This window comes from Mastigoproctus giganteus, chromosome 7 (assembly GCF_048544385.1).
Source record: "Mastigoproctus giganteus isolate SK-2022 chromosome 7, ASM4854438v1, whole genome shotgun sequence".
In the NCBI taxonomy this organism is placed as follows: Eukaryota; Metazoa; Arthropoda; class Arachnida; order Uropygi; family Thelyphonidae; genus Mastigoproctus; species Mastigoproctus giganteus.
The window spans coordinates 8226157-8240802 of NC_143581.1; the positions used below are offsets into that span (position 1 = coordinate 8226157).

General features: G+C 38.2%; 1 protein-coding gene across 2 annotated transcripts in view; it reads right to left on the reverse strand.

Annotated features, from left to right (window-relative positions):
- Window positions 1-14646, reverse strand: part of Dysb (dystrobrevin binding protein dysbindin) — an 82962-nt gene that overhangs the window by 49505 nt on the left and 18811 nt on the right. For both annotated transcript variants that reach the window (XM_090378636.1, XM_090378635.1), the window contains exon 2: window positions 7410-7466. In XM_090378636.1, the coding sequence (XP_090234762.1) occupies window positions 7410-7465 (56 nt within the window). In that variant the 5' untranslated portion in view covers window position 7466. The remainder of the gene's footprint in view (window positions 1-7409; window positions 7467-14646) is intronic.

A 14646-nucleotide genomic window follows, 5' to 3' on the forward strand; every position in this document is an offset into this window, starting at 1 on the left:
GTAAAAGAGACATTGTGTTAGGTGGAAGAAAGCATATTTTTATATTTTCATTGAGATCAAAAATTTCAGGTGGATGGCCTGGTGCATTGTCTAAAAGCAACAAAATTTTGAACTCCATCCCCCTCATCTTTGCAGTAACATTCAATCGTCAGACAAAAATAATTTGTGGACCATTCCGTAAACAATTCTCTTGTAATCCATGCTTCCTTATTGGATCGCCAAATTACGGGCAATGTATTTTTTATGCAATTCTTTAGAGCTCTTGGGTTTTCTGCGAACATGAGTAGAGACTTCAATTTAAAATCCCCAAATTCCACCCAACAAAAGTGTTAAACGACCCTTTGATGCTTTATATCCAGGTTGGGCCTTTTCATTTTCAGCTAAAAAAGTTCGCGAGGGCATTTTTTTCCAGAACGGTCCAGTTTCATCAACACTGAAAATTTGTTCATCCTTGTAGTCACCTTCCTCAATGATGTCTTTCCATTCACTGGGAAACCTTACAGCAGTGTCTTTATTTGCACTTGCACTTTCATCTGAAATATGAACATTGTGAAGCCCAACACTGTTTTTAACTGGCTGTAAATATTTCTTTAGTCTCCTCTCCTCTTCATTTTCTTCTTTTTCCTTCAGTGTGTTATAAAGGCTCATGACTTTTGCTTGAATGATTTTTTGACTCAAAGGAATTCTCTTTTAATTACAATCTTCTATCCATATTAATAAAAGATGTTCCATATTAATCAATAGTGGACTTCTTTGCTTAGTTATTACTTTCGTCATGTAAGATGCTGTAGGAATTCCCTGCTCTTTATACTGATCCTTCTTTCAAATAATTGTTTGCACTGAAATTGTTCGCTTCATTCATTCCATTTTCTTGCAAGATTTTAGCATAACATGCACCATCTTCATGGCACTTGATAATATCAAGTTTTTTTTTTTTCTAATGTAAGCCATTTATGCTTAGTAGCTCCACCGCTTTCATTACTTTTCCTTTTTTGACTCATCGTTTCATATTTAAAGGGGTAAAAAATAAATTGTGAAATGAAAAGCTATCACCTTGTCTCATCAGAATGGAACACTGAACACTGTTTCTGCTGACTGCTTACGGAGAGCTATTGCACATGTGCATGTGAGGCAATAGAGTTGGCACCTCAGCATATATGTATGCATACCTAGGCTACGACAATGCAGCATATATGTTGAGTATGTGTCTAGGCTATTATTGTAAATTTTTGACTTAAACTTAGTCAAAGTTTATTGCTTCCTCTGAAAACTAAGATACAAAAATACAAAAATAAGATACAAAAATATAAACAAACAGGAGCTTTCAGGGCAATGGAACATTATAGTCATAAAGCAATAAACTTTATGACTATTATGGAACCCGATACCAAAGGCCTTTTCGCAGACAAACTTAATTGAAAACCGTGTTATAGTGAAACCTGTGCTGTTTGAAGCCATGCTAAGCGAGATATTGCTGTATAGTGGACCAATGTGATTCACTGGTTCATAAAGAATGCAGTTACTGATGACCCTGTACAAGTTGCTGACAAACTGAATAAAAATTGTGCATATATATATTCACATAGAAAGATATGTTTAAGGTGAGGATACCAATAATATAGCTAATTGTAACCAAGTTAAATGGTTTTGTGATAACTGAAAGGACCGTGAAATAAAAATTGTTGAAGCTAAAAGTAGATAAGGCATCTGTGGCTGATTCTATACAGGTTTCTGAGAAACTGATGTTCCCAGTTTGAAAGATGTTTTTAGAATTTTCTTCCAAATTAATGATAACTAATACACAAAACTCATATGTCGCAGTGTAAATTGTATGCCACCACCAAAATGCAATAACTGTAATTCAATCTCTCTCCAGTACTGTTTAATTACATAACAATGTCTATTCAAAATCCTTATTTTGTGATGCAATTGAAGTTCACTGTATGATTCTAACCAATCACAGCCTTTGACTAAGAACACAAAGAATTTTTTTGTTTGTGGATAACACTAGAAGGGATGAATTACACTGGACACAAATGACATAACTATTTGAAGATCCTGCTCAGGTTGTTGACAAATAATATGTATTTTGGGTATTCACTCATGAGGAAGTTTTTAGAGTTGGGGTTAGCAAATGTCTGTCTAATAATGTTGGATTTGAATTATTTTATAACTGAAAGGGAGTTGGAAAATAAACTGCCACAACTAAAAGTGAACAGAGTACTTAGACCTGATGAAATCCATCCAATTATATTAAAACAAGCTGAAAAAGATGCAATCAAACTTTTAGCCATAACATTGAGAACATCCTTATATTCAGGGGCAGTTCTACAGATTGGAGATATGCAAATGTATTTACCTCCTATTCACATGGGTAGTTCAAAGGGAGAAGTCAGTAACTACAAATAATCTGTAAGTTGGGTATGTGTAATGCAAGATCATCTGGATAATGTGGGATAAAAAAAATCACATCATGGATTTCTTTAAGGGAGAGTATGGCTCTACTGTGATTATCAGTTTGATTAGCTACTACGAGTTCACCTAAAAGGGTTTACTGAAATAAGTGACTGTTGTATAAATTAGAGCAATGTGCAACTTTGGATAAAGGGATGGTTAAATGACATTGGGTTCTATCAACAATATACAAGAACTTTGGAAAGAAGGAGATGATTATCCCACTGTATAAGGCATGGGTTTCAACCTACAGCCCATAGCACAGCATGAAATATTTCTTCATACTGTGCAGTCCATCCATGTGGGCAGCTCTAAGTGTTAAAGCCTTAACCACTTCAAATCAAGACTCCTAGCAGACACAATTGAATTTTAACATTAATAAATGCAAGGTATTGTTGCATTTGCATAGCAGTAGTCCTGGAATAACACACCACATTTGAGTAACACCCTACTCAAATTACTTCATAAGGAACAAGACCTATCAAGATTGTTCAATGTGAAGTTCATTGCATGGTGTCAACAACACGCTGCTACAACAACTTTTGGGTTCTATCAATGATATACAGGAACCTTGCCAGGAGGAAATGATTATCCCACTGTATAAGGCAGGGATGTCCAACCTGCAGCCCATTTATTGGTACTGCACAGTCAACATTATGTGTGCAGCTCTAAGTTAAACCCTTAAACACTTCAAATTAAAACTCCGAGCAGATGCTTACTTTCCACACACTGCAATTTACAGAAGTGAATTCTTTCTTGGTAAGGGTACCATATTGTGCTACTGAATAATCTCTTTTCTGCACCTATTCCAACATATCTACATCCTTCCTAAAATGAAGCTTCCAAACGTGTATGTAATATTCAAGATGCAGCCTAACTGTTGCATTATACAATGGGATAATCACATTTTTGTTCCTGCTAGCAAAATTCCTGTGAACTGTCACAGGAATTTTGCCTCCTCTAGCTTGAGTATGGTATGGTATGGTATTCTGGGATTATTTCTACTCAATTACTACTTTTTCAGTCCATCTACCTAATTTATGCAGGTCTTCTTGGATCAGCATACCCTGGTTACTTTGATTAACCAACCCTCACCTCTGTATTATCAGCAAACTTAGATAATAAACTTAGTATACCTCCATCAGTATTGTTAATAAATATTGAAAAACAGTAAGAGTCCCAATACTGAACCCTGAGGGACTACACTAATAACATTAATTCACATGGTAAGAAAGTAAGCTATATAGCAGTGGCAAAAAACAAAAAAGCTTCTCATATCACCTGTCCATCCCTTCCAATAGTTTCTCTAATTCTTCCTTAAATTTCTGCAACTACAGATGGAAGTTTGTGCCACCGATCAATTACCTGCTGGATGAAGGAAAATTTCCACACGTCTATAACCACTGTCTCCCGTCACTCAACCATCCTTTTATCCATAGCATTAATTTGCCCCTAATGCCAATTTGTACAGCAGTCATTGATGTGTAACAGTATCTAGAACTTTACTGAAATCTAAATATATGTCAACTTACTTTCTGCATCTAGTTCCTTTGCAACTATGTCACAGTTTCTAATCAGTTTGGTCAAGATTTCCACATAACTGCATTCCTATCAAGATGATCCTGCATTATGTCTTTAACCACTGATTCCATTATTTTCTCTGGTAAAGGAGCCATGCCTACAGGTCTATAATTCCTCACTTCACCCTTTGATTCCTCTTTGTGAACAGGTGAGAAAATTGCACATCTCCAGTCTGTAGAGGACCTTCCATCTAAAGATGATCTCATAATTATTGGTAAAGGTTTGCTATCATCTTTTAATATAATTAGATAGAGTCCATTAGCCTCAAATATTTTGTTTACTTTTATCATCCTTTCAGTTATCATAAAATCATTCAACTCCCATTTAGAATTAGGTATACTTGTGGCATATACCCATCCCTAAAAACTTTCACATGATCTGATAATCTGATCAACAATATTGTTTTCTCTTGTTGTCTCTTTAATGTGGTAATATAGAAAACAGTCATCTAATAAATCCAGAAATGTTCTATTACAGAGAGGATGACCAACCCACAAGTGCCAATCAATAGTTAAAAGTTTAAATCAAAGCAACAGCAGGGGCAGTCTGTGTATTGTCGCTATTGATAACATGCACCATCTGTTTACCGAGTGAGCAGAACTAAAGTGCAGTAGTGACAAACCAGTTTGTCTGGTAAGTTTTTTTTTTTATTATTTTTTTATGAAAACCCCAAACACGAGAGGTATTACAACCTATAATACTTAGCACCATGATTGGGTTGGAGGTTAAGAAGATATTTGTTGACATTAGACTTGAACTTCTGTAGACTGTAATTTTCAGGAAAGACATATGAAGGAAAGTTGTTCCAGAAAACAGCAGTTGAATGAATAAACGAGGAAGATGAAAAGTTGGTTCTGTGAGTTTGAAGTTGGACAGTAAATAGATGTTGGCTGGTTTCGGCATGTGTTCGGACTGTTTTGAAAGAGAGAGCAGGAATTATAGAAGCCAATTCAGAAGAACAGTGCCCATGGAAGTATGTAGAAAAGGCATGCAGCAGAAACAGTACGTCTATGAGACAGTGAGTGGAGAGACTCCGTTAGAGAGGAGTCATTAATTAACCTAACTGCCCTCTTCTGAATGGAATCTAGAAGCTTGAGAGAGGTTTTGGGGGCACCACCCCAGATGTGGGAACAATATTCCATGGTAGGGTGAATTTTCGATTTGTACAGAAAGCTGTTTGGAAGAAAAGTAACACCAAGAGCGAAAGAGAAAACCAAGTTTTTTAGATGCAGAGGAAGCAATATTTGTAATGTGCTTGTGCCAAGAAAGATTAGAAGTCAGGGTAATCCCCAAAAGAGATATATCAACTTGCCTAGAAATCGGATTGTCACCAAAGATAAGCATAGGAGCAGAAGAATCCTTTTTGCGAGATATAAGACAAGACTGAGTTTTAGAAAGATTGAAATAAACTAAGTTGTCTTTGCCGCACTGGAGAATTACATGGAGATCGGCATTTAAGGAATTGGTAGTGGACATTCGAGAAACTGAAGCTGATTGAACAGGGTAAGATTTATCAAAATGGAAAGTGGAATGCAATTTGCTATCATCAGCAAAACTATGGATAGGATTTACAGTCAATGGAAGGTCATTATTATACTAGAGGAAAAGAGTGGGGGAAAGAACTGAACCTTGGGAGACACCAGCATTGGTGGAGAAGTTAGAAGACAGAGAGCCATCTACCATCACAGTGAGCGATCAGAGAGAAAACGGGATAACCAATTACAAAAAACAGTTGACAAACCATAAGATGGAAGCTTGTCTAGAAGACTTTTATGCCAAACACGATCGAAAGCCTTTGAGATGTCGAGCAACTGCTTGTGTTTCACTAAACTTTTCCATTTAATTTGTCCATAAATGGCTAACATAAGCCAGAATATCACCAGTGGATCGACATTGACAGAATCCATGCTGGCGATCGTTGATCAGACAGAAGCTTTCTAGGTAGTTTAAGAGTTGGCAGTTAATTGATTTCTCCATTACTTTAGAAAGAGTAGAAGTAATTGCAATGGGATGATAATTGGATGGGAAGTATTTGTCACCCTTTTTTGGGAACTGGTTGGATATTAGCAAATTTCCAAGCAGAAGGAAAAACACCTTTGGAATAAGAAAGTGAAAAAAGGCTGCAAAGAACGGAGTAAGTTCAGGAACAAAGGTTCTGAGAACAAGTTGGGAAATACCATCAGGATCTGGAGATTTCTTAGCATTAAGGTTCATCAAAATTTTCTGACATCCTTTTGATGGAAGACCACAGGAAGGCATTAAATGGAGTGTGTTGAGAATGGTGGGAGGTGTTTTACCAAGATTATTAATACATGAGTTGGAAGAAAAATGGGATGCTAGCAGGTCAGCTTTATCCTTGGCTGAAGTGACAACAGAACCATCTGGTTTTGACAGAGGTGGGAGCAGAGATGGACAAAAGTTGCGGGTAATAGCTTTGGCAAGAGACCAGAATGCTCAGCTACCATTAGGGCAAGAAGCAAGTTTTCTACTCTTAGCCTGTTCAAATTCTAGTTTGGACTGATTAATAACTGCTTTAGTTCCTGTAGTTTGCCGTGGTTCTCGTGTTAGCTTTCTTTACCTTAGCCGGAAAGCTATAGCAAACAAAACTTGGTATGAAGGGACTCCCATTAGTGCACTAATCTTTTAAAAATTCACTAATGGTACAATAAAAATAGAATGGATAATGCTATTCAGACCTGATGAGCGGGAGGGATAGGCAGAATACAGTACCTGGACCTGCAATTCTTCAATGGGCCTAAGACTTTAATATTACATTTAAGAATTTATATATTCGTTTTCAATAACTGGCAAAAAATTCTACAAACTTAAAATGAAAAATGTTTTTATTTTATTAATTTTTTTTATCATATTGATTTATTATACGTTAGAATTGCATTTTAACTCTCACATCTACATGAAAGCACACAAACACAAGGAGTAGGCTTCATGAACTTTGCACAGGAGCCTAAATTACACAGAAAAATGCAAGGCCATCATGCACGTTTTACTGGTGTCCACATTAGCTCTAGATTCTTCTAGTGCTATTAACAGTATTTGTAATACAGCATCCCCACTCAGATGTTGTGTGCTCTAGATCAGTGCTTCTCAAACTATCTGTGGTGAAGCACCAGTTTCTTTTATTTCCAATTTGTCATGGACCAATACTTTTGTAAAATACAAATTGTCGGGGACTGGTAATGGATGATTCATTGCAGTCTGGTAAAGTCCAAGACTAATTTCCAATTTGTTGCGGACTGGCACCTGCCCGGGGACCACACCTTGGGTAGCACTGCTCTAGATTATTTGAGGTTTACTCTTTCCAAAAGGACTTTATGAAGTCCCATATGATAAATAATATATTGCTTAATACATACCTATTAGATAAATCATGCTGAACATTGTATATTTTATCCCTTAAATTTTCCAACATTCTGAAAATAAATTACAAAAAACTAGTGAGCATCAAGAGAACAATTATGATCTTCAAAAATATACATAATAAATAAATTACTTCCAATTCCTTTTACTGCATTCAAACATAATAACAAAAGAAATGTAACCAAATATAATAACAAAAGAATATATAAAGTATTATATTTTGGAAAATGAATATCATTTGAATTTGTGGTAGGTGATTTATGGAGATCTTAAAGGAAGAATTCAATTATCTGCTTGGGATCATCACTGACATTACCAAAGATATTCTACAGTAGACCAAATGGTTTGGTCTCTTTCTTCTAGTTATTCACACATGCAAAAACTTCTTTATTATTACAGTTTGCCTTTGGCATTTATTACTCCATATTAATGATAGTAATGATGTTATGCTACTGCAACAGGATCTAGAAAAATTAGGCAATTCAGGCATAACATTGAAAAATGCAAAATACTGCATGTGGGTACAGTAATCCCAGATTAACATACCAACTATGTGATACTACACTCAGGGTAGTGGAAAATGAAAGACCTGATGGTAAGTGTGAAGCTCTATGAGCAATGCAGACAGGCAGCCAGGACAGCTCATGCAGTCAATGATGAACAGGAATTTTGATAGCAGGGATAAGGATGTCATTATACCATTATATAAGGCAATGCTATGGCCACATATTGAGTATGGCATACAGGTCTGAAGGCCTCATTTTAGGAAGGATATAGAGCTGTTGGAATGAGTGCAGAGAAAGGTAACAAGAACAAAGGGGTGCTCCTACCAAGAAAAGCTTCATTTCTGCAAATTGCATCATCTGGAAACTAGGCACCTGTGAGGTGATCTGATTGAGGTGTTTAAGGCTTTGAATGGATTGGCACAGTGTTTAATCCAGAGCGTTTACACCAGGGGAGGTAAACTTTGGGGGTACATGGGGGAGGGAATGCAGACTTTGCAGGGTACATGTAGTATATTTTTTTATTATTATTTAATATTTGCAACATATGTATATGTTACAAACAAATCTGCACATTTATATTTATGCATAATAAGCATAAATATACAGATTATGCATATTTATGAATGTTATAATAAAAGAATATTAGAAAACAAAATAGGAAACAAAAGGAAATATTTATTATTTAACATCTAAATACTAATAGTCAGTTCACAAAAACCACATTACTGACAATAATCACAGTTTAATAATATGAAAATTGCCAATTAAAATTTGCAAAAAAAAAAAAAAAAATTTATACAAATTATAATTAAACATGCAAGTACTGTATTGTAATAATCATATTCTTCTTTGCCTTTTTCTTTGCATGTGTAGCAATCACTTCATTTATTAATGTTTCCGATAACTCATTTTGGGCCATCTAAGTTTATCTTCATGCAATTTTTCAATATTACAGTACAGATGCATATACAGGGTGATTCACTACCAGTGCGACAAACTTGCAGGAGGTGTAGGGGGCACAAAGAATCGGAATCACATAGCATTGCAGGGTCCGAAATGCCTTCGTCATGTGGGAGCTCACGTAAGCAAAGAAAAAGAACAGAAACAGCAACTCGTTAGTGTAACAGAAATCATTTTAATGACAAGTTTTACATTGGCAACAAGCCATGCTACAGAAGGTCTTCGAAAGTTCGACCAGAAGCAGTCACACAGGCTTCACAGCGCCGCCGCATGGAATCCCTAACGTTCTGGAAGGGATTCCTGGCGTGTCTCGAATCTCCCCGGCAGCTACAGAGATGCGAGCGACGAGGTCTTCAACTGAATCAACGGGGGTCTCGTACACCAATGTCTTCATTTGACCCCAGCAGAAGAGGTCCAGGCATGATAGGTCCGGCGATCTAGTAGGCCAATGAACCGGACCACCACGACCTATCCAATGCTGTTCAAATGTAACATTTAGGTGTTGGCGGACGTCACTGGTGTAATGTGGGGGAGCCCCATCATGCTGGAACGACATTGAGCGGCGCAACGACTGAGGAACATGTGCTTCTTCAATAAGTTCGGGCAGGACTTGCTGTAGAAAGATCAAGTATGCTCTACCGTCCAGACGAGGGGGCAGAAGGTACAGTCCAATGAGGTGGTCTCCAACAATGCTGGCCCAAATATTGACAGAGAAACGGCGTTGAGTTGCACGTGTTCGTGTACCATGGGGGTTCTCCAAAGCCCACAAATGGGCATTATGTTGATTGAAGGTTCCCTATCTTGTGAAACTTGCCTCATCCGTGAACAATACGGACGTAGGAAATGCGCTGTCTGTCGCACTCTGTTGAAGAAACCAAGTAGTAAAAGTCCTCCGGAGTGGATAATCTGCAGGCTCCAATTATTGGACACGTTGCACATGGTATGAACTCATTTGGTTTGTTGACAGTATCCTCCATACAGTGGATTGGGAAATACCCAATCGTTGGCCTATTGCTCGAGTACTCATACTTGGATTGCCTTCTGCAAGACGTAGGACATTCTCCTCATTGTCTGGCATCCTCGTCTTTTGCTCTCGATTCATGGTACCTCTCGTGAAACAACCAGTCTCACGTAACCTTCTGTGCACATGTGCGAAAATCATATGATGAGGAGCATGCCTGTGCGGGAAACGTTCCTGGTACAAGCGCAGAGCAGCGTGCCCATTACAGTCCGCAGCTCCATATGCGAGGTGCATGTCGGCCAGTCCAACGTTTCAATACTTGTCCATTCTACTGCCTCAGGAACCGGTTCGCAAATGCTGACTTCCAGCGGGATCGCTGTTCATGCGACCTCCTGTTCAACCTCCTCTACCGCATGACGAAGGCATTTCGGACCCTGCAATGCTATGTGAGTCTGATTCGTCTTTGTGTCCCCTACATCTCCTGCAAGTTTGTCGCACTGGTAGTGAATCACCCTGTATAATAAAAAGGATATAAAATGTATTGTTTATAGGCTGAGACCAAACCGTCTTGTTTGCGATATACAAAGAAAGAATTAGCCACAGGGTAGACCCTTGATGTGAAAAAAACAAATAAAGGGAATGTGAAAACCATAAAGTGAAACTGCTGACGAAGAATTAGTGGCTGCAGTAGATTCCCCTAACAGCCACAGGACAATATAATTACAATAGTATCTGTCAAGAATAAATTCAGGCAAACCTATTCGCAGCTTGCAATCTTGTTTGCGATACACTAACAAAGAATTAGTCGCAAGTAGACTGTGTGAAACACTATCAAGAGATGGTTCATGTGAAAATAAAGGGAACCTGAAAGCCATAAAACAAAAATGCAGACACTTGAAATAGTGGCCTTTAGTTACAAATTGTGCAGCCAGAAATATTGCCCATTTAATTATTTTGAAAATTTCGTGTCTTGAATTTTAGTTATTTATTTTTGCCATGTACCGCCTAACAAATACCATATTAGTTGATTATAGGCTGAGACCAAACCGTCTTGTTTGCGATATACAAAGAAAGAATTAGCCACAGGGTAGACCCTTGATGTGAAAAAAACAAATAAAGGGAATGTGAAAACCATAAAGTGAAACTGCTGACGAAGAATTAGTGGCTGCAGTAGATTCCCCTAACAGCCACAGGACAATATAATTACAATAGTATCTGTCAAGAATAAATTCAGGCAAACCTATTCGCAGCTTGCAATCTTGTTTGCGATACACTAACAAAGAATTAGTCGCAAGTAGACTGTGTGAAACACTATCAAGAGATGGTTCATGTGAAAATAAAGGGAACCTGAAAGCCATAAAACAAAAATGCAGACACTTGAAATAGTGGCCTTTAGTTACAAATTGTGCAGCCAGAAATATTGCCCATTTAATTATTTTGAAAATTTCGTGTCTTGAATTTTAGTTATTTATTTTTGCCATGTACCGCCTAACAAATACCATATTAGTTGAGATGATTTTTCGTGTGGTGTTTATTTGACATAATAAATAAGTTTAAGTGACAAATTTATTGAATTCATATTTTATAAAATAAAAATTACTATTTTCCACTGGGGGGGGGTTACATCAGTCACCACCCTGGATTCAACACTGACTGAGCAAGCTCAATGCTGATGGGATTGTTCTTCTTACTCAAGGATGGGTGGTTTCAGAATATATATGCAGATGTTTGCCTTCAGCCAACAAGTGGTTGATTGCTGGAGCAAACTTCTTGTAAGTTGATAGCTTGAATAAATTCAAGGAAGAACTAGACAGACTGTTGAAGATGGATAAGCGAAATGGGAAGAAGCTTGAATGGTGTGTGCTATGTAGTAATAGTAATCATGGCATGTGATGCAAGAAAGCAAGCATATGAGCTTATGTAGCATCAGCCAAAAAAAAAAAAAAAAAATTCACACAACCATTCCCTCTAAATGTTTGTACAGTTCCTCCTTAAATTTATTTAACCTATCAACTTCCACAATGACAGATGGAAGTTTGTTCCAGCAATTAACCACCAGCTGGCTAAAGGCAAATTTCCGCACATCTATTCTACAGCTGTCTTTCCTCAATTTGAATTTATGCCCCCGTAATCTGAATTCTGATGGAAAGAATCCCATCAGAATTCAGCGTGCTCAACCCCCATTCAAGGCCTTATACACCTCAATCAGATCACCTTGCAGGTGCTTAAGTCTCCAGTGCTGCAATTTGCAGAACTTAAGCTTCTCTTGGTAAGAGGATCCCTTCATTCCCCTCATCAATCTCGTTGCCCTGCTCTGTACACGCTCAAGCAAATCTACATCCTTCCTAAAATGAGGCCTCCAGACCTGTACGCAGTACTCAAGGCATGGCCTCACCACTTTCTTATACACAGGAACACTCACCTCCATTTTCCCTGCTAGCAAAATTCCTATATATCATTGACAAAACCCCATGACCTGCTCTTGCAGCCTGTCTGCATTGTTCAGAAAACTTCATCTGACTGCACAATTACACCCAGGTCTTTTTCATTTTTTACCACCACCACACAGTTGGTATGTTCCTCTGGAGTTACTTCTATCCATATGCAGTACTTTGCATTTGTCAATATTAAACTTTAGTTGCCACTTCTCAGCCCATCTTCCCAAATTTTCTAGATCTAGAAATAGTCTCTCCTGTTAACAAGCACATGTGCAGAGAGTGTCAAGAAATTAGGCGCAAACTCAGCATTCTGATGGGTATCTATGAGATTTTGAGGAGTAGGGTAGAGGCCCTTGAAGGAATTAAAATGAGAAACCCATCAAACTCTCAGCTGCCCAACTCAATGTCAGAACTCACGCTTGTGCATCAGGCAACACAGTGGCAACCTTCAGGGTAGAATTCGCTGTTCCCACAGGAGCTAGTTATTGCCAGTGACTCTATTGTCAGAGAGATGGAAAATATATTGTGCAAAAAGGTCAGGAGGAATAGGACCAGGGTGTGTCTGCCAGTGGCAAAAGCTGATGACATTGTAGAGATGCATCTTTTAAGGGCACAAAAGGTAGTGGTAGTAGTAGTAGTAGTGGCATGTGATGCAAGAAAGCAAATGTATGAGCTTATGCAGCATCAGCCAAAAAAAAAAAAAAAAAAAAAAAAAACACACCATTCCCTCCAAATGCCTGTCCAGTTCCTCCTTAAATTTATTCAACCTATCAACTCCCACAACAACAGATGGAAGTTTGTTCCAGCAATTAACCACCCGCTGGTTAAAGGCAAATTTCCGCACATCTATTCTACATCTGTCTTTTCTTAATTTGAATTTATGCCCCCTTAGGTTCGTAATCTGAACAAGTGGAAGGATCCCATCAGAATTCAGCGTGCTCAACCAATTCAAGGCCTTATATACCTCAATCAGATCACCGCGCAGGTGCCTAGTCTCCAGCCACTGCAATTTGCAGAACTTAAGCCTCTCTTGGTAAGAGGATCCCTTTATTCCCCTCACCAATCTTGTTGCCCTTCTCTGTACACGCTTAAGTAAATCTACATCCTTCCTAAAATGAGGCCTCCAGACCTGTATGCAGTACTCAAGGCGTGGCCTGACCATTGCCTTATACAGAGGGATAATCACCTCCTTTTCCCTGCTAGCAAAATTCCTATATATCATTGACAAAACCCCATGACCTGCCCTGGCAGCCCTGTCTGCACTGCTCAGAGAACTTCATATCTGACTGCACAATTACTCCCAGATCTTTTTTCATTTTCTACCACCTTAAGTGTAGTACCAAACAGTTGGTACGTTTCTCTGGGTTACTTCTACCCATATGCAGTACTTTGCATTTGTCAAGGTTAAACTTTAGTTGCCACTTCTTAGCCCATCTGCCCAAATATCTAGATCCTGTTGCAGTAGCACACTGCCATTACTGTCATTACAACCCTGCCAACCTTTGTATCATCTGCAAACTTCGATATTAAGCCTGATATACCTTCATCAATATCATTGATAAATATACAAAACAACAGTGGACCTAACACCGAACCCTGTGGGACTCCACTATTAACATTACTGTTGTACATGTTGGCACTAATGACATTAAGCATAGGAGACTGCAGACTTACGTAACAAGTACAGGTCAACATTAAAAAGAGTTGGTTAGGGCTAAATTCGAAAGTGACTGCAATTCTGCCAGACATGATAAAAAGAGCATATGATGAGAGCCTTGTCAATCAATCTGGCCCTGGAGAGATTGTGTAAGGCTCATGGGATAGAATTTTCTTCAGCATGATCTGTGCTAGTTAACAGGAGAGACAGCTTCTACAGGGATGGAATACAAACTTAAATAGAAAGGGTGCAAGAATATTTGCTGATGCTAGTGTTAGGTGGTCAGAAAACTGATAGCTTAGGGAGATTCACAGACAAGTGGATTAACAGTAACCACAAGCTGAGATGAAAGTGGTCCTTACACTTCTTCTATTAAAATGAGCAGCAGTCTAGAAAGCAAAGTGCTAGGGATTTCAAGGACTACTGGTATTCATCATGGAACAAGTAAATACAAGGGCTGTGTTAGGGTAACTAAGAGTAAGAACAGTTGCACGTATACTTGTATGTACACCAATGCTAGGTGTTAGTAAATAAATTTGAGGTAGTGGTCAAGATCTCAAAGGCAGATATTGTTGGGGCACCGGAGACATGGTGTCACACAGATATAAAGAATGCAGAATTGAAATTGGGGAGTACAATAGGTACAGAAAGGATAAACAGGACAGGAAGGGAAGAGGGGTGATACTGTTAGTTAAGGAACACTAAATCTGA